Raw genomic sequence first — 27,993 nt, 5'->3', positions numbered from 1 at the left:
CATGTTATGGAATATGTTTTTGTATACTTAAAGGTTTTGTTAGGATGCTTTATAAAGCAAAGTATAACAGGCTAAAGGGAGACTGTATTTAACAGTCATAACTATACTACATACAAAATGTGATTTTAACAGTATTTAGCAACATGGCCACTGTCTTCACCTATCCATCCAGCTTTTTCATTATGTTGGACCAACCATCATGCATGTTGGTACTGTTGCAGGCACTAAAGTGGCCTCTAGCAGTTTGTCAGCTGAGTGTCTTCTACTCTGTTATGAAGATGAATTAAGCGTGTTAATGATTCACATGAGAGAGTATAATCTGCTCAAATAAACTCAATGATATCCAACACCCACAAAAACTACGTGCAATAATTATTAACTGGAGAGCTGTGGATAAACTTGTGAGATGTATTCATCCGTAAGATTATCTTAGAAACACAGAAATTATATATTAATGCCCTTTTGAACGCACATCCTCATTTATATACACGACTACCATATGGTAGACTATGACTGCAATAATAGCAGGGAATAGAAGTCGTTTTTTGAGGCCAATTTCACAAGGAATAAAGCTATACTGTTTCAACAAGGAATGAGCTTGTGTCTAGAATATTACACATCTTACAAAAATGTAACTCATTTCTAATTCATATGTTACCAAAAAAAGTATGGCTTTCCCGTAGCACCTGTTGAAATGGAGCTGTGTAAGATGGCAGCAATTAGAATTATTATCAACAAAGATGATAAACTATTATGTCAAATAAACGTTACCAACACTGAAAAAAATTTAGCAGTAAAATAATTAGGAGATTTATCTTTACGGATCAGTTTCTAGCCTAAGCATTTGTGGGTCATGTTGATAATTTAGAACCAGCCAAAAAGGTAACACAGTTGGTATAGACATGTACAGTATCGCCCAGTGTGTTTGTCAAGAAGGCATCAACAGGAAATAATTCTACTATCAATGATATAGATACCTGATATTGTACAAATGATTCTACTATTAACCAGTTGAGAAAGAAATATGCGCAAGAAAAGTAAAAGGAAGGAGTGACATCTGTTTTTAAGTCATGTTAATGTTTAGATTTAAATTACAAAATGAACTAAAGCTTTCTTCTAAACATTCAGATTGGTAGGAGTTCCGAAAAGTACCGTTAAATTCAAAGAGTTAGTCCATTTATTCAGCTGGTTTAACCAATAATGCACCATCTGTAGAACTCGAAATAATCAAACGCCACAAATTAAAATAATTAGTTATGTAATCATGTTAGCTATGAATTGTCAAATGGAATGCAATAAAACTATTCGTTATGTCCTATCTAATGTATAATATGGAAGAATCGACACATTCAGGTCTCAAGTTCTCATTAACAAAAAGTGTGTTAATTAGCATTCATGATTCCCAACATAGGATCAAACTACAACCAAGGAAAAGTAAGCAGATAATAACAGACGACCAAAGCCTACAAGCTAAAAAAGAACACCAGAGATGAAGAAACTAAAACAGATATGCACCTTAATTAGATAGAGCACTCACCAAAAATTAAGATCACATTAATTTCCTGAAATGATCCATGATTTTCAAGAATAATATTATAGGTCATTTGTTTAGCCGGAACTGAAAAAAATTAAAGAATACTTATAAAGAAGTTTACACATTCATTGCGGGATAAAATTAATATTTAGTCCTTTAATAGTCAAAAGTTACTTGCTTTACACCAAAGTATACTTTCACTTAGAGTGCACTTTAGTTTACTAATAAACGTACACTACGTGTAACAACCCGGCCGGTCGTTTTGAGAGTTAGAGCCCCGAACCCCTATTAACTACTTTCCCCAAATCTATTTCTGCTATTGTGACTTGCTGGGATGATTGGTTTTGAGTTTCGAAGTGTTTTGGGACACTTAGCCCCTAAATGAGAGCTTAAGCCTTAGAATTTGGACCGTAGTCGGAACTGTGTGAAGACGATTTCGGAATGGAATTTCGTCGGTTCCTTTAGCTCCGTTAGGTGATTTTGGATTTAGGAGCGTGTCCGGATTATGTTTTGGAGGTTCGTATCTCATTTAGGCTTGAAATGGTGAAAGTCGAATTTTATTAAGTTTTGGGCCGGTAGTGGAATTTTTGATATCGGGGTCGTTTTCTGATTCCGGAAGTTGGAGTAGGTCCGTAATGTTGATTATGACTTGTGCGCAAAATTTGAGGTCAATCAGACATGATTTGATAGGTTTCGGCATCGGTTGTAGAATTTTGAAGTTTCAAGTTCTTTAAGTTTGAATTGGAGGGTGATTCGTGATTTTAGCGTTGTTTGATGTGATTTGAGAGCTCGACTAAGTTCGTATGGTGTTTTAGGATTGGTTGGTATGTTTGGTCGAGGTCCCGGGGGCCTCGGGTGTGTTTCGGATGCTCAACGAGTCATCTATGGACTTAGAAAAGTGGTAGATTTCTGGTGTTTTATTGCAGAAAAATCTTTCATCGCGTTCGCGAGAGGTGCCTCGCGATCGCGTAGAGCATCTGGGAAAGGCAGCGAAGTTGTTCTTCACGTTCGCGATGTTGTTCCCGCGTTCGCGAATGTGTGGGACCTTAAGCCTACGCGTTCGCGATATGGTCCTCGCGTTCGCGTAGAGGAACGGGGCAAAGGAAGCTTCAGGCATTAAGCCTACGCATTCGCGAAGAGGTTCCCGCGTTCGCGAAGGGTCCGTCAGTGGAAGGTACGCGTTCGCGAGAGTCCCCTCGCGTTCCCGAAGGAGGAATTTTGGGCCAGTGGAAGATTGTTCATCGCGTTCGCGATCATGATGTCGCGTTCGCGAAGAAGAACGCACCTGGGCAAAATTTAAGGTTCAAAAACGAAGGTTGAGTTCATAACACAAAAAATTGACTGAGAGCTCGGTAGAAGGCGAAATTTTGAGAGATTTTCGGAGGAAGTTTTTGGGTAATGATTCCTAACTCCTTTATGGTTTTATTCCACTAATCTATTGTTGATTTCATCATTTAATTTCGGATTTGGGGTGAAAAATTGAGAAAGATTCTTAGGCCGAATTTTGGGGTTTTGATCGAGATTTTGGTATCGGATTTGAGCAATTTTGGTACGAGTAAACTCGTGAGTGAATGGGTGTTCATATTTTGCGACTTTTACCCGATTTCGAGACGTGGGCCCTGGGTGACTTTTGGGGTGTTTTTCCTAATTTCACGCTTTAGCTTCGAATTAATTAGCTAAATTAGTTACTCGTAGTTATATTTACATTATGCAATTTATTTGAATAGATTCGGGCCATTTGGAGTCGGATACTCGTGGCAAGAACGTGTTATCGAGGTGATTTGAGCGGTTCGAGGTAAGTGGCTTGCCTAACCTTGTGTTGGGGACTTTCCCCTTAGGATGTCTTGATATTATTTGGTCATAAATTGCTTCTCTTATTAAATTGCACTAATATGCTTAATTGTTTAGTTTAGACTAGAAGATCATGCTTACGTGTTTTAACTGTCTATTTGACATTCTGTGTGCCATGCTTAGTTAAATCCCTATTCCCTTATCTGTGTTCAGTATAAACTATATAACTCGATGCCATACCTGCCATTTCATCTTGCGCTGCATATTTAAATTGGGACTACGGACGTATTCCGGGAGATCCCCTCCCCCTGTCTTGCATATTTACTTTAGGACTACGGACGTATTCCGAGAGATCCCCAGCACTGCATATTTACTTTGGGACTACGGACGTATTCCGGGAAATTCCCCAGCACTGCATATTTACTTTGGGACTATGGACGTTTTCCGGGAGATCCCTCAGCACTGCATATTTACTTTGGGACTACGGACGTATTCCGGGAGATCCCCATCACTGCATATTTACTTTGGAACTACGGACGTATTCCGAGAGATCCCCATGTACTGCATATTCATTCGGAACTACGGGATGGTATCCCGGGAGATTTCCCATTCTGTTTACCTTGTTTTAGAGTCGAGGGCTCCCTTAACTATTAAATTTTTGAGAATTTCTTTAACTATGTTATCGTAAATTTTACTTATATCTTTTACTGTTTAATTTATTATATTTACTCCGGTAGGGTCTTGACCTGACCTCGTCACTACTCGACCGAGGTTAGGCTTGGCACTTACTGGGTACCATTGTGGTATACTCATGCCCTTCGTGCACATGTTTTCGTGTGCAGATCCAGATAAGAGCTATCAGCCTTGGGGTTAGTGCATGCTACTAATTCTAGGAGACTTCAAGGTACTTTTGCTTACGTCCGCAGATCTTCGGAGTCCCCTTCTACTCCCTCGTTTAGAGACTTTCCTTATTATCTTTAGACCTTTGTATAGAGATACATAGATTATAGCAGCTTGTGACTTAGTGATATTCCGGGTCTTGAAAAATTATTTTGTATATGCCGAGTGGTACTACTCTTGGCTATTTATAATATTAGGCTTACTTAATCGTAAAGACTAGGTGCCATCACGACACCTTTCGGAGGGTTAATTTGGGTCGTGACAAGTTGGTATCAGAGCACTAGGTTAATAGGTGTCGCGAGTCACAGGCCGATTTATTAGAGTCTCGCGGATCGATGCAGAGACGTCCGTACTTATCTTCGGGAGGCTATGTAACTGTTAAGAACAATCATATTTCTTTGATTTCCTTATCGTGCGAGTTATTGACATCAAAAAATTCTAAGATTCTATTCTATTCTTTCTCATAGATGGTGAGGACCTGCACCGGGAGGACCGACGATCAGGCACCCGAGCCCCCTGTCAGAGCCGCCAGAGGTCGGGGTCGGGGTAGAGGACGACCACGTGGTGCAGCCCGAGCACCTGCGAGAGCTGCATCAGAGGAGCCCCCAGCAGCTCGAGCTGGAAGGCCAGCGCCAGAGATCCCTATTGCTACTCCAGCCCGCCAGGAGACTTTAGCTCAGTTCTTGAGCATGTTCAGCACTCTGGCTCAGGCTAGACTATTTCCGATAGCTCCCGCTACATCTCAGGCCGGGGGAGGGGCACGGACTCCCACAGCCCGCACTCCTGAGCAGAGGGTCTACGTTGATCAGGCCCCAGAGTATATTCCTATGCCCCTAGTGGCTCCGATTCAGCATGAGATCAGGGTAGCTTCTTCTAAGGCAGAGCAGCTCAGATTTGAGAGGTACAAGAAGTACCACCCTCCTACTTTCAGCGGACTAGCTTCAGATGATGCTCTGGGTTTTCTTGAGAAGTGTCATCGTATCTCCGCACTATGGGCATTGTGGAGACGAGTGGGGTTTCTTTCACCGCTTTCCAGCTTAAGGGAGCGGCATATTAGTGGTGGTGTGCATGAGTCTAGTCCGGACGAGGCAGCCTCACTCACTTGGACTCAATTTTCAGAGATGTTCTTACGTGAGTATGTTCCTCTGAGCCTCAGGGACGCTTGGCGTGCAGAGTTTGAGCAGTTGCGTCAGGGTGCTATGACTGTATCGGAGTATGCAGTCTGTTTCAGTGAGTTAGCTCGCCATGCGCCGGCTCTGGTTGCTACAGTCATAGAGAGGGTTCGTCGTTAAGGGACTCCACCCCAGTATTCGGACCAGTATGGCCAGGGGAGTTGGAGATGGACATCACTTATCAGCAGGCAGTGAGCATTGCCAGAAGGGTGGAGGGCATGTTTGCCCGGAACAGAGAGGAGAGAGAGGCCAAGAGGTCTCGAGAGACTGGTCATTATTCAGGAGCTCGTGCACCAGCAGCACGCTATGGTAGGGGTTTTGTGAGTCGCCCTGTTCATTCAGCTCTTCCAGCAGCCAGCGGTGTTCCAGCCCCTCCTCGACCTCAGGAGCCCTATTATGCACCGCTAGTATCCAGTATGCCTCCTACTCGAGGTGCTATTACCGGCCAGTCCAGCAAGCCAGGTCCGAGTCAGTCTCAGCCGCCGCGTCCTCCGAGAGGTTGTTTTAAGTGTGGTGATACTCGTCACCTGGTTAGAGATTGCCCCATAGCCAGGAGGGGTGTACCTCCATAGACTTATCAGCCTCCACGTGCTCCACCGGGTCCTCCGGCCATTCTTCCAGCACCAGCTGCCACCCCACCTCCTCAGCCAGCTCGAGGTGGAGGTCGGGGAGGTCGAGGTCGCCCTAGAGGGGAGGCCAGGCCAGGAACTATGCCCTTTCAGCCCGTTCAGAGGCCGTTGCTTCAGATTCAGTCATCACAGGTATCGTCCCTGTTTGTCATAGGGATGCATCAGTATTATTTGACCCAGGCTCTACGTATTCATATGTGTCTTTCTTATTTTTCTCCACATTTGGGGATATCTCGGGATTCTTTGAGTTCCCCTGTTTATGTATCTACTCCTGTGGGAGATTCTCTCGCTGTGGACCGCCTATATCGGTCGTGTTTGATTGCTCTTAGTGGTTTTGAGACCAGAGCCGATTTGTTATTACTCAGTATGGTAGATTTTGATGTTATCTTGGGCATGAACTGGTTGTCGCCTCATTATGCTATTCTTGATTGTCACGCTAAAACCGTGACGCTGGCTATGCCAGGCTTGTTGAGATTAGAGTGGAGAGGTACCTTAGAGTATACTTCTCGCAGGGTCATTTCATTTCTTAAGGCACAGCGAATGGTTGAGAAAGGGTGTGACGCGTATTTGGCCTATGTGAGAGATGTCAGTATTGATATCCCTAAAGTTGAGTCAGTTCCAGTAGTGAGGGACTTTCCAGATGTGTTTCCAGCTGATCTTCCGGGCATGCCGCCCGACAGAGATATTGATTTCGGCATTGATTTATTGCCGGGCACTCAACCCATATCTATTCCTCCTTACCGTATGGCTCCTCCTGAGCTGAAGGAGTTGAAGGAGCAGTTACATGAGTTGCTTGATAAGGGTTTCATCAGGCCCAGTGTATCACCTTGGGGTGCTCCGGTCTTATTTGTGAAGAAGAAGGGTGGTTCTATGCGTATGTGTATAGATTATCGGCAGCTGAACAAGGTTACAGTGAAGAACATGTATCCTTTGCCTCGCATTGATGAATTATTTGATCAGTTGTAGGGTTCCAGGGTGTTTTTCAAGATTGACTTGCGTTCTGGCTATCATCAGTTGAAGATTCGGGAGCCAGATATCCCGAAGACTGCTTTCAGGACCAGATATGGTCACTATGAGTTTCTTGTCATGTCATTTGGGCTGACCAATGCCCCAACAGCCTTTATGCATTTGATGCACAATGTATTCTGGCCTTATCTTGATTCCTTCGTCATTGTGTTTATTGACGACATCCTGGTATATTCCCAGTCTCGGGAAGATCATGAGCAGCACCTGAGGACCGTGCTTCAGACTTTGAGGGAGAAGAGGTTGTATGCAAAATTTTCTAAGTGTGAATTCTGGCTTGATTCAGTGGCATTCTTGGGCCACATAGTGTCTTGTGATGGGATCAAGGTAGATCCGAAGAAGGTGGAGGCAGTGCAGAGTTGGCCTAGACTGTCATCAGCTACGGAGATCCACAGTTTCCTTGGTTTGGCGAGGTATTACCGTCGTTTTGTGGAGGGATTTTCATCCATTGCAGCACCTATGACCAGGCTGACCCAGAAGGGTGCTCCGTTCAGGTGGACCGACGAGTGTGAGCAGAGCTTTCAGAAGCTCAAGACAGCTTTGACTATAGCCCAGTATTAGTATTGCCTACAGGTTCGGGGTCCTACAATGTCTATTGTGATGCCTCGATGATTGGCCTTGGAGCGGTATTGATGCAGGACAGTAGGATGATTGCCTATGCGTCTAGACAATTGAAGGTGCATAAGAAGAATTATCCGGTTCATGATCTCGAGTTAGCAGCTATTGTTCACGCCCTGAAGATCTGGTATCATTATTTGTACGGTGTTCCCTGTGAGATTTACACTGACCATCGGAGTTTGCAGTACTTGTCCAGGAAGAAGGACCTTAATTTGCGTCAGCGGAGGTAGTTGGAGCTACTTAAAGACTATGATATCACTATATTGTACCACCCGGGGAAGGCCAATGTAGTGGTCGACGCCTTGAGTCGCCGGGCAGAGTGTTTGGGGAGTTTGGCATATCTTCCGGCTGCTGAGAGGCCCCTAGCCTTGTGAGGTTGCTCAGTCTTCTCTTTATGACCGTATCAGGGAGCGCCAATATGATGATCCTCATCTTCTAGTTCTTCGGGACAGGGTTCGGCGAGGTGATGCTAGAGATGTGACCATTGGTGATGACGGTGTGATGAGGATACAGGGTCGGATATGTGTGCCCAATGTAGATGGGTTTCGGGAGTTGATTCTTGAGGAGGCCCATAGCTCGCGGTACTACATTCATCCGGGTACCGTGAAGATGTACCAGGACTTGAGGCAACACTACTGGTGGAGGAGGATGAAGAAGGATATAGTTGGGTTTGTGGCCAAGTGTCTCAACTGTCAGCAGGTCAAATATGAGCACCAGAGGCCGGGTGGATTACTTCAGAGGTTAGAGATCCAGAGTGGAAGTGGGAGCGGATCACCATGGACTTTGTAGTTGGACTTCCACGGACTTTGAGAAGGTTCGATGCTATTTGGGTGATCGTGAATCGGCTGACCAAGTCAGCTCATTTTATTCCAGTGTTGATCACTTATTCTTCTGAGAGGTTGGCTGAGATTTATATCATAGAGATTGTCCGCCTTCATGGTATTCCAGTATCTATCATTTCAGACAGAGGTACACATTTCACATCCCGGTTTTGGACAGCCGTACAGCAGGAGTTAGGTACTAGGGTGGAGTTGAGCACGACCTTTCACCCTCAGATAGACGGGCAGTCCAAGCGCACGATTCAGATTCTTGAGGATATGCTCTGTGCCTGTGTGATGGAGTTCGGAGGGTCATGGGACCAATACTTGCCACTTGCAGAGTTTGCCTACAACAACAGTTACCAGTCCAGCATTCAGATGGCACCGTATGAGGCTTTGTATGGTAGGCGGTGCCGGTCCCCTGTGGGATGGTTTGAGCCGGGCGAGGCCCGATTGTTGGGTACGGACTTGGTCCAGGATGCCCTGGATAAGGTGAAGGTGATTCATGTGAGACTTCGCACAGCCCAGTCCAAGCAGAAGAGTTATGCAGACTGTAAGGTTCATGATTTGGCATTTATGGTTGGTGAGCGGGTCTTGCTTCGGGTATCGCCTATGAACGGTGTCATGAGGTTTGGGAAGAAAGCAAGCTGAGCCCGAGGTTCATTGGTCCTTTTGAGATATTGCGGCGAGTTGGGGAGGTTTCTTATGAGCTTGCCTTGCCTCCCAGCCTAGCAGGAGTTCACCCGGTATTCCACGTGTCTATGCTCCGGAAGTATCACGGTGATCCGACTCATGTATTGTATTTCAGCTCAGTCCAGTTGGACAAAGATCTATCTTATGTTGAGGAGCCATTAGCCATTTTGGACAGGCAGGTCAGAAAGCTCAGGTCAAAAAATATTGCTTCAGTAAAGGTCCAGTGGAGAGTTCAGCCGGTCGAGGAGGCGACTTGGGAGACCGAGCAGGATATGCGCAGCCAGTACCCTCATCTTTTAACAGTTTTAGGTATGTCTTTATACTCGTTCGAGGACGAACGATTGTTTTAAGAGGGGGAGGATGTAACGACCCGGCCGATCGTTTTGAGAGTTAGAGCCCCGAACCCCTATTAACTGCTTTCCCCAAATCTATTTCTGCTATTGTGACTTGCCGAGATGATTGGTTTTGAGTTTCGGAGTGTTTGGGACACTTAGTCCCTAAATGAGAACTTAAGCTTTAGAATTTGGACTGTAGTCAGAACTGTGTGAAGACGATTCCAGAATGGAATTCCGTCGGTTCTATTAGCTCTGTTAGGTAAGTTTGGGTTTAGGAGCGTGTCCGGATTGTATTTTGGAGGTTCGTAGCTCATTTAGGCTTGAAATGGCGAAAGTCGAATTTTTTTGAGTTTTGAATCGGTAATGGAATTTTTGATATCTGGGTCGTTTTCTGATTTCGGAAGTTGGAGTAGGTCCGTAATGTTGATTATGACTTGTGCGCAAAATTTGAGGTCAATCGGACGTGATTTGATAGGTTTCAGCATCGGTTGTAGAATTTTGAAGTTTCAAGTTCTTTAAGTTTGAATTGGAGGGTGATTCGTGATTTTAGCGTCGTTTGATGTGATTTGAGAGCTCGACTAAGTTCGTATGGTGTTTTAGGATTGGTTGGTATGTTTGGTCGAGGTCCCGGGGGCCTCGGGTGTGTTTCTGATGCTCAACGAGTCATCTTTGGACTTAGAAAAATGGCAGATTTCTGGTGTTTTATTGCAGAAAAATCCTTCATCACGTTCGCGAGAGGTGCCTCGCGATCGCGTAGAGCACCTGGGAAAGGCAGAGAAGTTGTTCTTCGCGTTCGCGATGTTGTTCCCGCGTTCGCGAAGGTGTCGGACCTTAAGCCTACGCGTTCGCGATATGGTCCTCGTGTTCGCGTAGAGGAACGAAGCAGAGGAAGCTTCGGGCATTAAGCCTACGCATTCTCGAAGAGATTCCCACGTTCACGAAGGGTTCGTCAGTGGAAGGTACGCATTCGCGAAGGAGGACTTTTGGGCCAGTGAAAGATTGTTCATTGCGTTCGCGAAGAAGAACGCACCTAGGCAGAATTTAAGGTTCAAAAACGAGGGTTGAGTTCATAACACAAAACTTTGACTGAGAGCTCGGTAGAAGGCGAAATTTGGAGAGATTTTCGGAGGAAGTTTTTGGGTAATGATTCCTAACTCCTTTATGGTTATATTCCACTAATCTATGGTTGATTTCATCATTTAATTTCGGATTTCGGGTGAAAAATTGAGAAAGATTCTTAGGGCAAAGTTTGAGGTTTTGATCGAGATTTTGGTATCAGATTTGAGCAATTTTGGTACGAGTAAACTCGTGAGTGAATGGGTGTTCGTATTTTGTAACTTTTACCCGATTCTGATACGTGGGCCCGGTGTGACTTTTTGGGCGTTTTTCCTAATTTCACGCTTTAGCTTCGAATTAATTAGCTAAATTAGTTACTCGTAGTTATATTTACATTATGCAATTTATTTGAATAGATTCGGGCCATTTGGAGTCGGATACTCGTGGCAAGAACGTGTTATCGAGGTGATTTGAGCGGTTCGAGGTAAGTGGCTTGCCTAACCTTGTGTTGGGGACTTTTCCCTTAGAATGTCTTGATATTATTTGGTGTGTGGGTACCGTGTACGTGAGATGATGAGTACGTACACGGGTTGTTATTGCAAAAATCCCGTTTATCCTTTTTAAATCATAAATTGCTTCTCTTATTAAATTGCTCTAATATGCTTAATTGTTTAGTTTAGACTAGAAGATCATGCTTACGTGTTTTAACTGCCTATTTGACATTCTGTGTGCCATGCTTAGTTAAATCCATATTCCCTTATCTGTGTTCAGTATAAAATGTATAACTCGATGCCATACCTGCCATTTCATCTTGCGTTGCATATTTAAATTGGGACTACAAATGTACTCTGGGAGATCCTCTCCCCCTGTCTTGCATATTTACTTTGGGACTGCGGACGTATTCCGGGAGATCCCCCAGCACTGCATATTTACTTTGGGACTACGGACGTATTCCGGGAGATCCCCCAGCACTGCATATTTACTTTGGGACTACGGACGTATTCTGGGAGATCCCCCTGTACTGCATATTCATTCGGAACTACGGGACGGTATCCCGGGAGATTTCCCACTGTGTTTACCTTATTTTGGAGCCGAGGGCTTCCTTAACTGTTTAATTTTCGAGAATTTCTTTAACTATGTTACCGTAAATTTCACTTATATCTTTTACTATTTAATTTATTATATTTACTCCGGTAGGGCCTTGACCTGACCTCGTCACTACTCGACCGAGGTTAGACTTGGCACTTACTGGGTACCATTGTGGTGTACTCATGCCCTTCATGCACATGTTTTCGTGTGCAGATCCAGGTACGAGCTATCAGCCTTGGAGTTGGTGCGTGCTGCTGATTCTAGGAGACTTCAAGGTAATTCTGCTTGCGTCCGCAGATCTTCAGAGTCCCCTTCTACTCTCTCGTCTAGAGACTTTCCTTATTATCTTCAGACCTTTGTATAGAGCTACATAGATTATAGCAGCCTGTGACTTAGTGATATTCCGGGTCTTGGGAAATTATTTTGTATATGTCGAGTGGTACTACTCTTGGCTATTTATAATATGTTGTTTATCTTTAAAATGTTGTGTTTTCTTTATATTTTTTCACAATATTAGGCTTACCTAGTCGTAAAGACTAGATGTCATCACGACACCTTACGGAGGGTTAATTTGGGTCGTGATACTACGTTAGCAGATCCATGGACATTTTTATTTCCGTTGAAATTACCAAATTGATTAGCAGAAGCAGCAACCACATTTAACATTTCTGTTACTGTGTTCTTGCCAAAGAAAACATATTGTTTTCTGCACTTTCAGCGGAGTCTTAACCAAAATGTGACAATATTAAAATCTATTAAGAGGTATTTGTGAGCTTAATACATAATTCAAATTGTGAAGAGCTTGTAAAGTTTTTTACTTTCAGCTACAATGAAATGCAATAACTGGAAAATATTTTCTCTCTTAGTTGTCAAATTGAGGAAGATATTTTTTCTCAGATATAGTTTGAAAAATGTTGAGATCTCATAGCAGTCCAAGAGTGAAAAGGTGAAAAATATCAGATGAAGTATTTCTATAATAACAGTAGTCAAATTTACCTCTGGTTTGGCTAAAGCCTCTCTTTAAGAGTTCATGTAAACATGAAAGGTACTGTACTCGTTTCCTAAAATACAAGCACTATTTCTGACGGTTGCCACAAAGGAGCAAAATGAAAGACCAAATCTTTTTTTATATGTCAATATGCAGAAGACCAACATATATTCAACCACACATTTTGAATAGTAATTATGTCGAATAGGTTGATATTAGTTTATATGCAAGAGCTAAACATGCTATTCGCACCTTTCATCTATGTCTTCCAACCAGCAAAGTCAAGAATAACGATGTCATCCTTGGAGATAGTCACCTAGAAAAAGAGAAATGTTATTCAACATGATAAAATTGAATAGCTAAAGAATCGCACCGGAGACGTGCACCACTAAATATGGGCTATGGCAGCAGCAATCATATCTACTAAAACATTAAAACTCCTACAAAGAACAAAGAAATTCAAAGAACTTCCTCTAACCCCTAATTCTAATGCACATAGAGGTTTCCAGACCATGCATCATTGTTTCCAGGCGTGCTACTTTCAGAAATAAATAGCGCTGAAATCCCAAATTTCCAGTGCCAGACAAAAACCCTCTCTATAATCCTCGGCTTAATTTCTCTATTCCAAACGTTAAACCCACGAAACACCAAAGAAAATTTATTTTTTGACCAATTCTTAATAATAAAATCCACTCCAAACAGTTTACCGGCAAATCACAAAAACCAATTCTTAATAATAAAATCAAACACATCGGAGAACCAAAAAGGATGAAACCTATTAAGTCAAATAGCCAAACCAATACAACAGCAAAGTTGAAGAAGCAGAACAAATTACAGAGAGATGAAAATAGAATGCCATCAAAATTACCTAAAATCAAATTACCCAAAATCAAAATTATCAGATTATTCTTTACCCCCGAACCAAGAAATTAAATCCAAAGACAATAATAGAAATCGAGTAGAAAGTCTGATTCATTGAAGAATTTTTTTCAAACACATATATAACAAATGCCCTTATTCTCAAGGAAATACACAGAAGTTGGGGTGAAGGAAGCGAAAATCCAGGCAAAACATAACTGACATGATTACTATTTCGAAGCCGCAAAAGAAAAGACCAGAAGAGACAAAGAAAAATTGAAGAGGAGTTGAGAAAGTCATGAAAATCTGGAGAAAGAGTAGTATGGGCCTTCAGTTTGAGTTGAGACGTCGCAGCTGGAAATCAAAGATAACACGTGTCTCTAGAAAGCTAAAATAATTGAAATTTCCCGAAATACCCTTACTACCCCAAGCTCCTCTCTTAGCCGTTTCTATAATAGTAGTAATATATATCTAGAAAGTAGTGGCTAAGGGGAGGGGAGGTGGCACTCTCATCGTCCATCTTTCGCATTTATCTCTATTGTCAAATTTTTGCCTTTTTCCTTTAATAAATGATGAGAGGAAAAAAAAAAAAGCAATTCAACAGTCGCTACTTTTCTTTACAAACAAAATCGCCATTTCTTTTAATTCTCTCCAATCTTAAGTATGGCTCTTTCGCTTCCTCTTTTCCTTCCCTGCAAATCTCCTATCCTTGCAAACATTCTTCTTTTCCTCTTCTTCCTCCCCTCGCCACTGGTAGAATTCTTCTTTTGTTTCTTCAATTTTTCTTAATACCTTCATTTTTTGTTCCGACCCTTCCTACTACTTGCCATATGTAAATCTCCCCTCTCTGTTATTATAATTTCCTTATCTCTCTCATGTTTGGTAGGCCTTTCAAGGTAGCAAGAGTCTGAGGATTTAAAATTTGAAGCAAATGATAAGATGAAAACTAAGAACTGGTAATCTGGTATGACATTCCTTTTTGTAAATTTTGTAGCTTTATAGTTTTTGTGCTGAAGGATATCTGTTTAAACCCACTTGTGTGTGAGAATAGAAGCACAGAAAAAGTAATTTCATAATCTGATTTTAGTTGATTAAGATTATGGTGTCTGCGCACGAAGCCAGCTTCACTCCAACCAGAAGAACATGAGTATGAGTGTATGACTAAGGTTTTCTTTTTAAAGTCGATAACGTCAGAGAGTGAAATTAGCGAGAAAACGTAGGAAGAGTTTAAGTACTTTCTTAGATTTCACTCTTTTTACTTTTTCTTTTTTGGTTCTTTTATTCTATCATATATATTTGTCTACGAGATTATCAAAAAAAAAAAAGATATTTGATATCTTGGTGAATACCATTAATGTTTTTGAACGATTATTATTATACATTATAGTACTATGGAGTTTTTTCCTTGATTATTATTATTATCAATCATGTATCATTTAGTGATCTTTTTCTTTTTTCCTATTTACAAGATTGTACAACACTAATATTTTGGGTATATATCAGTGCTTAATTTTCCTTTGGTATGTAATAAGGATAACTATTTTCCTTTTTTTTTTTTACCCTTTAAGACTGATTTTCCGTTGATCAGTGCGTGCCATTGGCATCATTGCTCCTTCTTCTTACATTGTTTATCTTCTTATCTTTTAAGGTTAATTGAACTTGAAACAACACAAGTCGAGAAGAAAAGGGAGAACTAATCAAAAACTTAGTAGAATCAACGAGAGAAGTAATCATCGTGTTGAATTGATGAGAGAATTCCCTAATGTTATATTAGTGGCTACTCCTTCTAGACACCTGCAGAGAATTTCAAAAATGCAGGTTATTCCGTTTTTCTTGTGACGTTTTGTTTTGATATTGTTGTATTTACATGATAACTATTGCAATGAAGTTAGGTATCTATTAGGTCGTGCCATTTGTTAGTAATTTGAATAATATGAGTATTGCGAATAGAAGTGTCATCAGTGTAGTGCAATATAGCAGTTTACTTTTCCTTTTTTCTCCTTAAATAAGCAATTTCAGTTTTATATTTTGGGTTTTTGCTCGTATTACCCTTCTACCTTTCTTTCTCCTTTTACTATGTATTCTTCCAGTTTTAATGACTATATAGATAGAGAAGTTAGGTGTTTATGATGGAGTCTGGTGTGAATAGGAGAAGAGGATTTTTTTGTTACTCCATTATTGCATATATTTAAATTATTTTTAAAACTTCTATATCTGAATCATTATAGATTTATACATCACTACTTTATGTTTTAATAGTCCTGATTGAGATTTGGTGGTAAGGCCATCATAGAAGTATACTAGAGTGTTCGGAAAACTATAGCCATTAGTGCAGCCTGAAATAGAAGCTTGAATTCGATAAATTTCCGCTAAAGAAACAAGTGTAGGGATGTTTTTGTTCTAACTGAGGAGTTGTGCAAATAATTGAATAAATAAGGAAAATCACCCGAGAATAGAAACAACATTAGAAGACATTTTTATAAAATAATTTAGAAAATTTAATAAATTTTTTGTGTTAGTTAATGAAATACTAAGGGCATAAATTCAGTAGTGGGTCAAAAACATGAAGGGTTAGAAGGTGGCGTTGCACCTATCTTAAAAGAATTGTTTTTTTACGTTTTAGATTTTAATCTCAAAAAGTCTCTCATATAGAGTTTAGACTGTTTACATTTTCATCATAACCTCGGAAATTGGTATCGGATAGTTGTTCAACTTCTTCTCTACACTTTGCTCATTTGTGTTATGCTTGCAACGATATATGCATTTAACTTAGCTACAACATTGTAATGATAAGAGAAAGCTTCTTCTTTTTTTCCAGCAAAATTGTAATGCCTTTTGGGGCACAAAGTTCGACAACAATGTCGTAAAATATTGATTATAGTTTTCTGCCCCTTACTATCTCCTTCTTTTTCTTCCTTGCACTTCCATAGAGAAATATCCCAACTCTTTCTCTTCTTTCTCCTAATCCCTGAGGGTAAATTTCCTCTTTCTTAGTTTAAATTTTTGTCATTTTCTTTCATGTTTGGTGAGTGTATGGTGTATCTCTGTATTTTAATTAGGAGAAAAATAACCGCATGATGACTTATTATCTGTTGCAATTTTTGTTTGCTGGATTATGCATTTTTTCTTCCTTTTTGGGTGTTTGACATTTAAATAAAGCATAAAGGCAGTTCATATGATGGTTGGTTTTTATAGAGTTCAAGTTAAATTTAAACGGATTATGTAACGACCCGACCGATCGTTTTGAGTTCTAGCGCAACGTTCGGCGGTTTGAGGTCTTTAGTAGCTTCACTTCATGTATTATGACTTGCACATGTAGTCGTATTAGATTTTCGGGGAGATCAGAGTTGGTTTGGATGAATAATTCTCAATTCATAAGCTTTAAGTTGGAAGAGTTGACCAAGGTTCGAATTTTGAGTAAACGACCTCGGATCGGAGTTTTGACGGTTCTGTTAGGTCCGGATGATGATTTTGGACTCAGGCGTATGTCCGAATTTGGATTTGAAAGTCTGTAGGTTGATTTGATGCTTTTAGCAAAAGTTGGAAGATTGAAGGTTTAAAAGGTTGATAGATTTGACCGAGAGTTGACTTTAGTGATATCGGATTCGGATTATGGTTTCGGGAGTTGGTATAGGTCTGTTGTGTCATTTGAGACTTGCATGCAAAATTTGAAGTCATTCCGGGTTGGTTTGGTATAGTTCAGCATTAGTTTTAGAAGTTTAAAAGTTCATTAGTTCATTAGGTTTGAATTGATGTGCGATTCATGGTTTTTATATTGTTTGGTGTGATTTGACGCCTCGAGTAGGTTCGTGTTATGTTTTGGGACTGGTTTGTGTGATTGGACGGGGTCTCGGAGGCCTCAGGTGTGTTTCGGATGTGTTTGGGTTGTGTCGCGCTCTTATTTGATGTTTCAGCGTCATTTCTTTGGGCATAAAGGGCACTATATTGAGCAAACGACCTATGATTTGTGATTAGATTAAACAATTAGATCCGTATCATAATTACGGAGCTAGTGCAACCAGAATCGTCGAATTTCGATGTCGTATGAGAGAGTTATGCACATTTCCGTGTCGGACAAAATTACTGAATTCTGGTGCGAAGCTTTGTTTTTCGCGAACGCGAGAGAGGTTCCGCGAATGCGAAGAAGGATTTCTGGGTTGACCGGTCAACGCGAAAAATTGCTCTTTGCGAACGCGAAGGTGTCCCGCAAAGACGAAGAACAAAAATCGCATGGATAGTATTTTAAATGGACAGACCGAGCATTTTAGTATTTGAGCATATCTTGAGTTCTAGAGATCCGTTTGAGGTGATTTCGCAGCTTTGTTCTCGTCCCAATAATGGGGTAAATATCTGACCTTTATTTTGATGTTTCTTCATGATTATTTCCGTTGGTTATTATTTTTATCCGTGTTTGGATTGTAGAAATTGAGATTTTGAGCCCCAAAGTTGAGAAATAGTAAATCCTTGATTTGAGGGTCGATCTATGGACGGAATTGGATGATTTTCTGGATATATACCATATGAGTTATGGATAATATTTATTTTCAATAATTTTGGGAATCCGACACGTGGGCTCGGGGGTTGACTATGTTGACTCTTCGAGCGGAGTTGAGAATTATTATAAATTATTAAATTATGAGTGTTGGAGTATATTTTGATTGGTTTTGCACGTTATTTGATTAGTTTCGGATCTTTTGGCATCGGTTTGAGGAGTTAGAGAGGCGTTGAAGCCGGTTATCAAAGTTTGGAGTGAGCTAAGTCTCCTATCTAACCTTGTGAGGGGGAACGTACCCCGTAAGTGTTATATTTATTATGTGCTATATGTTGTGGGAGCTATGCACGCATGAGGTGACGAGTGTCCGTGCGTATGCTAGAATTCCTGATTATGTTCGGGTAGACTTACACTCCCACTATGCTTTAATTATACTATTTGAGTTATTCTTGCATGTTTAAATGCTTTAATTTACATTTAGCCCGTGACTAGACTTGCGTAGAGTATCAGACTTGCCATTTTAGATACTTGACGAGCTACTTGATTAGCCGTAATTGTGCTTTCTTTTACGGATTTCTTTTGCGTTGCGCGTATTCCTCCGATAGTTTTCTTGAACTTTATAACTCACAGTATATTCGTGAGTGGGGTCAGTGAACCGTCAAAATTTCATATTCTAATGGGATGTGGCTGGTCGCCTCAACAACACGCTTATGGGAGCGGGTCGTTCGCCTCGGCAGAGTAACATATTCTTATGGGAACGGGTTGTTCGCCTCGGCTGTATCATGTAACACACTCTTATGGGATTGGGCCGTTCGCCTCGGTAGAGTAACATATTCTTATGGGATCGGGTTGTTCACCTCAGCAGTATCATGTATCATATTCTTATGGGATCGGGCCGTTCGCCTCGGCAGGATTATGTATCACACTCTTGTGGGATCAGGCCGTTCGCCTCGGCAGTTCTATGAAATACTCTTATGGAATCGGGCCGCTCGCCTCGACAGAATCGTGCGAAATACATCATAAGGAATCCGCGTACTCATGAGTTTCCTGAGTACGCGTTGATTTACGTACTCATGCTGCACTTCTGCACTAAATGTGCATGATCTAGCATGTTCATTTGGGTGCGTAGGCGCAGCTGCTGAGGGGACTTTATGGTAGGTTGCATTACATGCTACGATTCGCAGCACACAGAGTCTCCATCGTAATTATTTACTTTATCCTGTCTATCTTGTATTCCAGACAGATGTTGTATTATTATTGTACTTCCTAGTAGATGCTCATGCACTTGTGACACCGGATTTTGGGATGTTCTAGAATTTGTTTATGATTTTTTTAACCATTGACACACTTTTACTTTATATTTCATTTAAATTGTACGTATCTACAATTTTTAATGCATTGATTTCCCTATCTAATAGGATTTATGATTTTAAAAAATAATAAAATAAATAATTAAGTTGTTAGTTCACCTTTGGTTTGCCTAACGGCGAGATTGGACGCCATCTCGACCTATAGTGGATTTTGGGTCGTGACAGATTGTGTGAATGTTTATGGTTCTTTATTATCTTTAATATGTTTTTATGCAGTATATGTAAAGTTGGGGAAAATATTGAGCTTTTCTTTTCTTTTTTTGGAGGCTTGGAACAATAGGACAAACAAGTACGTTTTAAGGAATCTAATAGGAGACTTGTGTATTGGAGTTTTGTCCTCCTTGAAATTTAATCGTACATTCACACATGTAAAAGGAAATAAGAGGAAGCTGCAACATTTTGAGGGAGCTATTGTATTCCACTGTTTTAGAGAAGCAAATCTCCTACAGGTTACAAAGCTAATTGGAGCTTAAAGTTGAAGCACATGGCTTGCTATTATACTTCTGAAAAGCATCCAAGAGAAGTTTAGAAGGTTAAAAGGAGTTTCATATGTTGTTGTCTTTGTATAAATATATAATAGTTCGTTTACTCCTTTTTTTCTAGCTTAACTGATCATAGTAGCAAAATTGTACATGAGACTTGTCTTTTTTCGCTAACCATATTTTTGCAGCTTTGTATAAAAAGAAAAGACAGCAGATGGGGATCATGTCCTAGCCCTCGGACTATATATGTGACTTTTCCAATAATAAAGAAAAGACTTGACTAATGGAGTTTGAATAAGCAGATTCCTCTGAGGTTACTTCAAATTTGCTGATGATGATTGCAAGTGGACACATGTTCTTTGTTGATCCAACATACTGTGTGTGACAAAACTTTCTCACAAGAGCTTCATAGTGATAAGAGGAAATATTTAAACATTAGATTGAATACTACAACACTTTATGTTACAGTTATGTTAGCCAATATTCCATCAACTATGCTCTAAAAGAGGATGATTGTATCTGAAAGATAAATAATTTGTAGAATGTGGAACTTTATTACTATGAAGGAAAAAAAAGGTTGATTAGACATGTTTATTTGTGTATGAGTTTTGTCAAGATAAATCTAAAAAAAATACACGTGATACTTTTTAATTGATCTGTTTTATGTTTTATCTTGATATGTACCTTCTATCTTATATATTTGACTTTTAAATTTTTCATATTTATGTCTTTCATTATTTTTTATTTTTTATTGCTTCTATATTAAATTTAGAAAAAAATTATATTAAACTGCACGAAGCGCGGGTAAATTAACTAGTTTTTTTATATTTAAGGTACTAGAAGCACAAATTTTCCAAATTAAATTTGTGAGTATACTAATAATTCTCGTATTATAATTGAAGCATGATTTATTTTTTGGACTCTGATACAGCGAAACTGCATAATTCCACGCGCGGCAACAAGGCGCCAGAGGGAAAAAATTTCAAGTAAATTTCCCGCCTTGTCGGATTACAACCCTCGCGCCAAAATCCGACCATTTGCAACATAGACAATTAGGCACGCACACATTCTTCTTCTCTACTCTATCCCTTTACAGCTTCGAAGTTCGAAGTATCTCTAGCCGACAGCGAAGAGTTTCAAGTGATAACGACTCAGCCCCATTGTTAAAATTAGAAATGGAAGGATCTAATAAGCATCAATCTCTTTTTCAAGATATCAAATCAAGAGAGCTTCACGGATTCCGAGGTTTCCCTCAAATCTCTTCTCTTCTGTATCTTTTTGTGTTATAAATATCAATACCTAGTTAGAGATGGATCTATAATTTAAAATCTACGAGTCCAAGTAAATAAATGAAGTGTACCCACTGCTTTTATGCTGAATCTGCCTATTGTCACTAACATGAGTTCATCAATTTGATTACAAATTCTTCTTACTTTATTGTGTATTTCTCCAGTTATAAAAAGACCATATATCAGCATTGAATCGTCTGAGGTTGACCAAATTGGTGCCGTGGCTGTTGAGCACAATGGCAACACGCCACCTCCAATGGCCATCTCGTTCTGCAAGGTTAGATATATGAATCAAACGAGTCTCAATTCAAATAGTGTAAAATATTTTTTAATTTTGACTCGTTGGCAAGTCATATACTAATATTTTGTTGTTATGCAGACAAGTAAAAATTCACATATACTTGCTGTTGCTGATGAGGGTGGCTATGTTAGCTTGTATAATACCAGGTTGAAATTTCCTCCTCCATCAACACACCAGCAAAATGCAGGTAAATTATTAACTAAAAAATTCTTTCTAAATTCTGAATTTTGCTTTGATGTTATATTTCTTGGACTTCTACCTGATCAATTTGCAATTTACAGAAAAAGCTAAGATGTTAGAGTGGGTCGCTCATGAAAATGCTATATTTGATGTATGTTGGATCAAGGTACATCTCTGCTTCCAAGTTAATTTGATAACCAAGATATTTTCTCAATGTTGTCAAAGGCTAAAAGCTTTAAAAAAGCTGTAGGTCTATTGGCACTTTATGCACAAAGTGCAGTTAAAGTGCAAGCTTTATTAGAAAAGGCGCAATGAAGAAAAAACAATATATATATGCAAGAAAAAAGCAACAAATTCATTCATAATGATTTCCTTGATAAAAATATGTCTCTTGCCGATAATATTTATTGTTTAGTACTGGTCGATTCAAGATAAAATTCATGGGCAATGATTCACATGCCTTAGTGCCTTGCCTACATTGAAATGCAACTTAAGTGAGGGCTTTTCGGAGTGTCAGGGCGTAATAGCGCCTTAAATGAGCCTTTGACAACACTTATTCCTATTACTGAATATTAGACATGAGCTAAAGCAACTGATAGAACCAATATATGGGAGTGTCAAAAAATGTTCAGGAAAGAGAAGCAAGTTTGGGGCATTGCATCCTAAGAGATCCACACTAAGGAGTTTAGAGTTCCAAGCAAAGATTGGGGAAGAAATGAATTGAATGCTCGAAGAGAAGAAAATAAGATAGTTTCAGCCTAGCACCCAAGGGTGTGGCCTAGTGGTCAATGAAGTGGGTGAGAACTATGAGGTCTCAGGTTCAAATCCCAGCGGAGGCAAATACTAGGTATTTTCTTCCCATCTATCCAAGCATTGGTGGATAGATTTACCCGGTACCTGTTGCTGGTGGGAGGTGGCAGGTACCCCGTGGAATTAGTCGAGGTGCGCGCAAGCTGGTCCAGACACCTCGGTTATCAAATAAAAAATTAAAAAAAAAAAAGATAGTTTCAGCCCAATCAGACATCCATGTTTTTATTTCTGTAAAGAATATATTAGTATTAGAGTCTGAGTTTGATAGATCTGTCATAATTTGTTAATTAAATAATAATAAGAATACCTGAATCTTCAATCCTCATTTATCTTTTTTAGTTTTTGCTAGGATAACCTAAAATGAAGCCGGGCAGATATATTGGCTTAGACATGTTGAAACATGAATAGAGGCATCTGCTAAACTACTATAATTTCCATGTGTTTTTGTTTTCCTGCAATCATTTTTCAGTTATATCTTGTTAACACGACATACATTTGATCTTTGCAGGATGATACAAATATATTAACTGCTTCAGGCGATCAATGCGTGAGTGACTATATCTGATATTTGTTTATGTAGTAGAAACTGAGTTAATATTTGGTTGTCAATTTAAACTGTTCTATGTACTTTAAGGACAAAGCATCTGGTTACAGTAGCATTTGCATATTGACTGCTCGATCGTGGTGTTTATACAATTGAATTTGATTAGAATTTTTGTGAAGGTTCAGCCTTCTAATTGGACTGTGATATTTAATTATGTAGAAGCTTAATGATTCTCTAAGGTCATTATACAAAGTTTGTATGGTAATATCCATTAATTACAAGTAATCTTGATGTATGTGAGCAGATAAAGGTATGGGATGCACAAGAAAAGCAATGTGTTAGAGCATTAATGGGTCACACCGGGAGTGTGAAATCCATTTGTTCTCATCCTACGAATCAGGGTAGGTTTGTGATTTTCCTACTTCTCTTCCTCGAATCACTCTTTTTCCCTTCCATGCTTTCTTTATTCAAAGATATGGCATGTTCTGATCCCCACATGTGATTTACTTTTAAATAGATATTATTGTATCTGGTTCAAGAGATGGGTCCTTTTCCCTATGGGACTTGAGGAGCTCGTGCAGCAGCAGTCAGATATTTTCCATACCGTAAGTACTTTATTATAACCGTAAGATCAAATGGTGATTAAAGAGCATTATCAATTGCTGTCTTGCTTCTAGTTTCATTAGCATGAGCAAAATTGGCAACACTTTGTAGTTACTTTCCCAACTAAACAACCTGATTCAGGTCAAATTAAAGCAACTAGATTACAAATTTAAAAAGACAGGTAGAGTTAGCAGCTTTAAAGTTTAAACCAGTCTCAAATGTGTTCTTTGTTCAGGTCAATTGCAGCAGTCCACAAGGCTCACGTTTCTCCTCGTCAGAGGCGGGTTAAAGGTGGAAAGGTTTGTCCTCGTGAAGATTTCCTTTATGACCCTATTCTATACTTTTGAATGCACAATTTATTTCTTACTTCCAGCAATTATTTCAGGCTACTTCCATGAGCATTACTTCAGTCCTTTACTTGAAAGATGAGATCTCCATTGCTACTGCTGGAGCAGTTGACAGGTGTCTAAGAAAACTTGCAATGTTCCTATAATTGAGCAAGCACTTCAAAGTGGGGTTTATCGTGTGATTTGTATTATTCACTGCTTTTACTTTTAAATTTCAGTGTCATAAAGTTTTGGGATACCAGGAACCTGAAGAGTCCTATTCTCCAGGCATGCCCTCATCCTAATGTGTCATCCCATAAGGTAATGATAAAGTTAAATTGCCATGTTATGATAGGCTAGCGATGTTTTCTGTGACCTTCACAACATTGAGCAGCATTTCATTAAATTTGTTTCATTAATAACTATGATTTAACCTGGTCCCTCCTTTATGATTGGGGATGTTAAGTTTGTTCGGTTGGTTTTAATTGGCAAATGATCCAACTCGTTCATAGTTTAGCAATTCTTGATTGATTTATAACAGCTTTTGATCTTGTTCAGGGAAAGCGATTACATGGAGTATCTAGTATATCTCAAGATTTAAATGGCGTGTTTATTGCTGCTTCATGCATGGACAGCAGGTATGCCAACGTTCTGATGAATATCACACGAAGTCACAATTTTCGCCAGCTAATATGAAGACTACACCTATTATGCACAAAAAGAGAACCTAATATTCTCTCTTATTAAGCTTAAACATCTGATATTTTCTTCTTCCGTGGATCTGCATCTTTCTTCAGAATCTATCTCTACAATGTGCTGCAGCCAGAAAAAGGGCCAGTGAAAACTTTCACAGGATGCCAAATTAATTCATTTTTTGTTAAGGTGAGTGACATTGTCAATTTCCATGATCATAACTTGGAATATAAACTTTGTGGAACTAAAGAAGTTTTTGAGAATTTCAGTCAGCGATAAGTCCTGATGCAGCTCATGTACTCAGTGGTTCCAGTGATGGAAATGCCTATATATGGCAGGTCAGTTTGGTAACTACAAAGGTTGACTGGATTCCATTTATGTGGTACTAACTCCAACATACTCATGACTCAGGTGAACAAACCTCTAGCAGATCCCCTTATACTGAAAAACCATGACGGAGAAGTTACAGCAGTAGACTGGTAAGTTTGTTCAGTATTATTGACACTTGTCCCTATAGCAAATCTAACCATCATCTGAATATTCAACTGCTACAGGTGCCCATCTGAGACGGGAAAAGTTGCTACAGCATCAGATGATTTCACGGTAAGCTGTACAGATGAGCAGAACATCAGCATGATCAAATCCATAATGTTAAAACAAAAAAGAATATGATGTTGTTTGCGTTAGCTTATCTTTTGTTTGTGAGATTGCTTGCTCAATTAAGATGGTTCCAATGCACTATTTTCAAACTCTTTGGCAGGTGCGATTTTGGAACATTCAAAGCAGTTGTTACTCAAACACAAGATCTCCATCGTCCATTCGAAGAAGAGTAATGGGACTTACTAACATAGAACGTCGCAAGCTGTTCTCTGATGAAAAACCAGAAAGCATCAAGAATGACTGTCATTCAGAAAACTTGCCTAGTTCAACTAAGACTCCTGAAATCAGCACTCCAGAGTCGCAGAAGAAGAAACATTTTCAGATTTTTGAAGTTGAAGAAAACTTTGAGAGAACTCCAGAAGCCGCAATCAGGAGCCCTTCTTCGGTTCTGAATCCTCCATCCTCTTTGAAGAGGACAATTAGAGATTACTTTGTGCACAGTCAATGAGATTAGCATTATATTTTGACGATTAGATTTCCAGTATATACATACACAACAAGTTCAGATAGATTGGGAACAACTTTATTTCCATACTCGCTTGCTTCTGGCGTCCAAGTTTTTGCTTTGCAAACTAATGGCTTGTTTTTTATGATTTTTGTAGGCTGTATTTCAAATGTAGAAATTTATGATTTTTGTAGGCTGTAATAGGAAAGAACGTCAGATTTATCTGATGAATAATGTAGTCCCCTTTGTAATAGTACAAGTGCAGAATTGAGACATTAGATGCAAGATGGATCTGGAATTTTAGATCAAGTAGGTCTAAGTACTTTGTATTTTTGTTACACATTTTAAATTGTGAGTGAGAATTTAGATTTACAAAATTTTTATGAATTTTAACTATTATTTATAAAGATCAAATGGAAAATAAATGATTTGTTCGACTACTGATCGTCACTTGCTTGTAGGGTGTACATGAGTTGGGTTGGTTCGGATTTTCTAATTATCAAACCAAACTAATTGTATCGGGTTATTAAATTTAAATATCAAATCAAACCAATAAAAGTCGGATTTTTTTAATCTCGGTTTTCTTGGGTTTTTTGATTTTTTTTCACATAAAGTCTTCATAGAACAAAACGTAAAATTTGTCAACAATAAAAATAATAAAATCGCATAAAATAAATATTATTAATAAGCATAATGAAAACAAATATAATTTAAAATTATGACTAATAAGTACTATTATTTACCTGACTCACCACTAAAAGAATATTGCCAACAAAGTTTTTACTTTGCAAATATGCTTATGCTTATGTGAGATGAACTCCATTAACCAAAATATTGGCCATATTACAAATCTCTACATTGGCCTAATTTTGGCTGATATAGTAAATTTACTCCACCCTCTCCGCAAAAGCCCCCAATGGGCATATGTCAAAATTTAATGCCATCAAAATCAGACAAGTTATCTGATACCGAAACTGTAGTAGGGCCTATAACAGTAGATCCCAATAAAGTATACAGAGAACCAGATCTGTGTGCCTTCGTGATCACAAGAGCACCATGAGAAACTTTCAGAACTCCACTTTCACCTGCGTACTTGCACCCAAGAGATTCTACAGTGCCCAAAGAGATGAGATTTTTAGTCAGGAACATGTCTAATATCGGTGAGAATTCTCACCACACCATTGTGCATTTTGATTCGGACTGTACCTTTTCCAAAAATATTTTGCAGGTAGCATTGTTGCCCATCAAGACAACTCCACCTCCAATAAATTCATATGTGGTAAATAAATCCCGATTAGGACATATATGATAAGAACAACCCGAATCAAAAATCCACTCATTGTTAGATTTAAAACTATTATTAGTTGCTAAAAAAATAGTTCCCTCAGTCTCATTAGCAGCTACACTTGCTTCGGCAGTGTGAGTATTTTTTTGCTTATATTTCTTTTCCTTATGCTTTTCTTTATTTTCTAGCTTATAGCATTCGGAGATAATGTGACATTTCTTATGACAATAGCGACACTCTAAATTATTGTATATGGATTTTGAGTCGTGATTGCCCCTAACAAACAAGCCAACTTCCGCTTGAGTTCCACTAGCTTCCCCAGTAATATCATTATCTATCTGTTTTTTTGATTTTAAGATAGATTTAATATTCTTATAAGATATATTATCCTTCGCATAAAGCATAGTATCTCTTATATACTTAAAAGATGGGGGTAGAGAACAAAGCATTAACATGACTTGATCCTCATCTTTAATTTCAACATCTATATTACTTAAATCTATAAGAATGGAATCAAATGTGTCAAAATGAGAGAGAATAGAGGTACCTTCACCCATACAAATTGTATAAAGCTTCTGCTTCAGGTAAAGTCTATTTTTCACCGTCCTCTTTATATATAAAGTTTTCAATTTTTTCTACATGTCTTTGGCCGTGGTTTTTACAGAAACTTCACGTAAAACCTCATTTGAGAGATTTAAGAAGATACATGATTTTGCCCTTTTGTCTATGACGGCAAACTCCTCGTCCGTCATTTTATCCGACTTTTTCTCCTTTCCTTGCAACGCCAAGTCTAAGCCTTCTTGAATTAGGATAGCTTCCATCTTTAATTGTCACATTCCGAAGTTTGCACTTCGATCAAATTTCTCAACATAAGTCTTTGTTAAAGTCATTTGCAAAGTGAAGACTTTGTTGATAATATTCTTTGGGACCCAAAAATATTGTATTGTGTGGTGGATATCATTTGCACAAGTTGTATCTTTTCTTTTACAGCTAAGATCCCAAGTCTTTT

General features: G+C 39.2%; 1 protein-coding gene and 1 long non-coding RNA gene across 12 annotated transcripts; one reads left to right on the top strand and one right to left on the bottom strand.

Moving 5' to 3' along the window:
- Positions 1-4: 4 nt before the first annotated feature.
- Positions 5-13,880, bottom strand: LOC104103919 (uncharacterized). 4 transcript variants are annotated; one of them, XR_011414191.1, is made up of 3 exons: positions 13,515-13,880; positions 12,899-12,962; positions 5-267 (listed from the first exon to the last, which is right to left on the bottom strand). It is a non-coding gene; the product is annotated as an uncharacterized lncRNA (long non-coding RNA). The 4 variants fall into 4 exon arrangements; XR_011414192.1 differs by having other exon boundaries at positions 13,728-13,871; XR_011414190.1 differs by adding an exon at positions 1,153-1,209 and having other exon boundaries at positions 12,899-13,866.
- Positions 13,881-14,028: 148 nt separating this feature from the next.
- Positions 14,029-26,076, top strand: LOC104103920 (uncharacterized). 8 transcript variants are annotated; one of them, XM_070196055.1, is made up of 18 exons: positions 14,029-14,257; positions 14,391-14,460; positions 20,037-21,093; positions 21,302-21,414; positions 21,517-21,625; positions 21,720-21,784; positions 22,937-22,975; positions 23,277-23,373; positions 23,490-23,577; positions 23,811-23,874; positions 23,961-24,037; positions 24,141-24,222; positions 24,460-24,539; positions 24,699-24,783; positions 24,864-24,932; positions 25,006-25,073; positions 25,149-25,197; positions 25,355-26,076. In XM_070196055.1, exons 3-18 carry the CDS (start codon positions 21,024-21,026, stop codon positions 25,700-25,702), a joined length of 1,503 nt encoding a protein of 500 aa, XP_070052156.1. In that variant the 5' UTR covers positions 14,029-14,257; positions 14,391-14,460; positions 20,037-21,023; the 3' UTR covers positions 25,703-26,076. The 8 variants fall into 8 exon arrangements, with proteins under 8 accessions (XP_070052156.1, XP_070052154.1, XP_070052151.1 ...); XM_070196053.1 differs by having other exon boundaries at positions 19,633-21,093; XM_070196050.1 differs by having other exon boundaries at positions 15,153-21,093.
- The last annotated feature ends 1,917 nt before the right edge of the window (positions 26,077-27,993 follow it).

This window comes from Nicotiana tomentosiformis, chromosome 2 (genome assembly GCF_000390325.3).
Source record: "Nicotiana tomentosiformis chromosome 2, ASM39032v3, whole genome shotgun sequence".
NCBI lineage: Eukaryota > Viridiplantae > Streptophyta > Magnoliopsida > Solanales > Solanaceae > Nicotiana > Nicotiana tomentosiformis.
Note: the sequence above shows the minus strand (reverse complement) of the source record. Positions and strands in the feature narration are given on the sequence as shown.

What these genes read in the sequence shown, in the direction of transcription:
- LOC104103920 (XM_070196055.1), top strand. Translation starts at nt 21,024, where the DNA reads ATGGAAGGATCTAATAAGCATCAATCTCTTTTTCAAGATATCAAATCA. An exon ending in GGCGGGTTAAAGGTGGAAAG is followed by an intron (nt 23,875 to 23,960) that starts GTTTGTCCTCGT and finishes CAATTATTTCAG; the next exon opens with GCTACTTCCATGAGCATTAC. An exon ending in ACTGCTGGAGCAGTTGACAG is followed by an intron (nt 24,038 to 24,140) that starts GTGTCTAAGAAA and finishes TTTAAATTTCAG; the next exon opens with TGTCATAAAGTTTTGGGATA.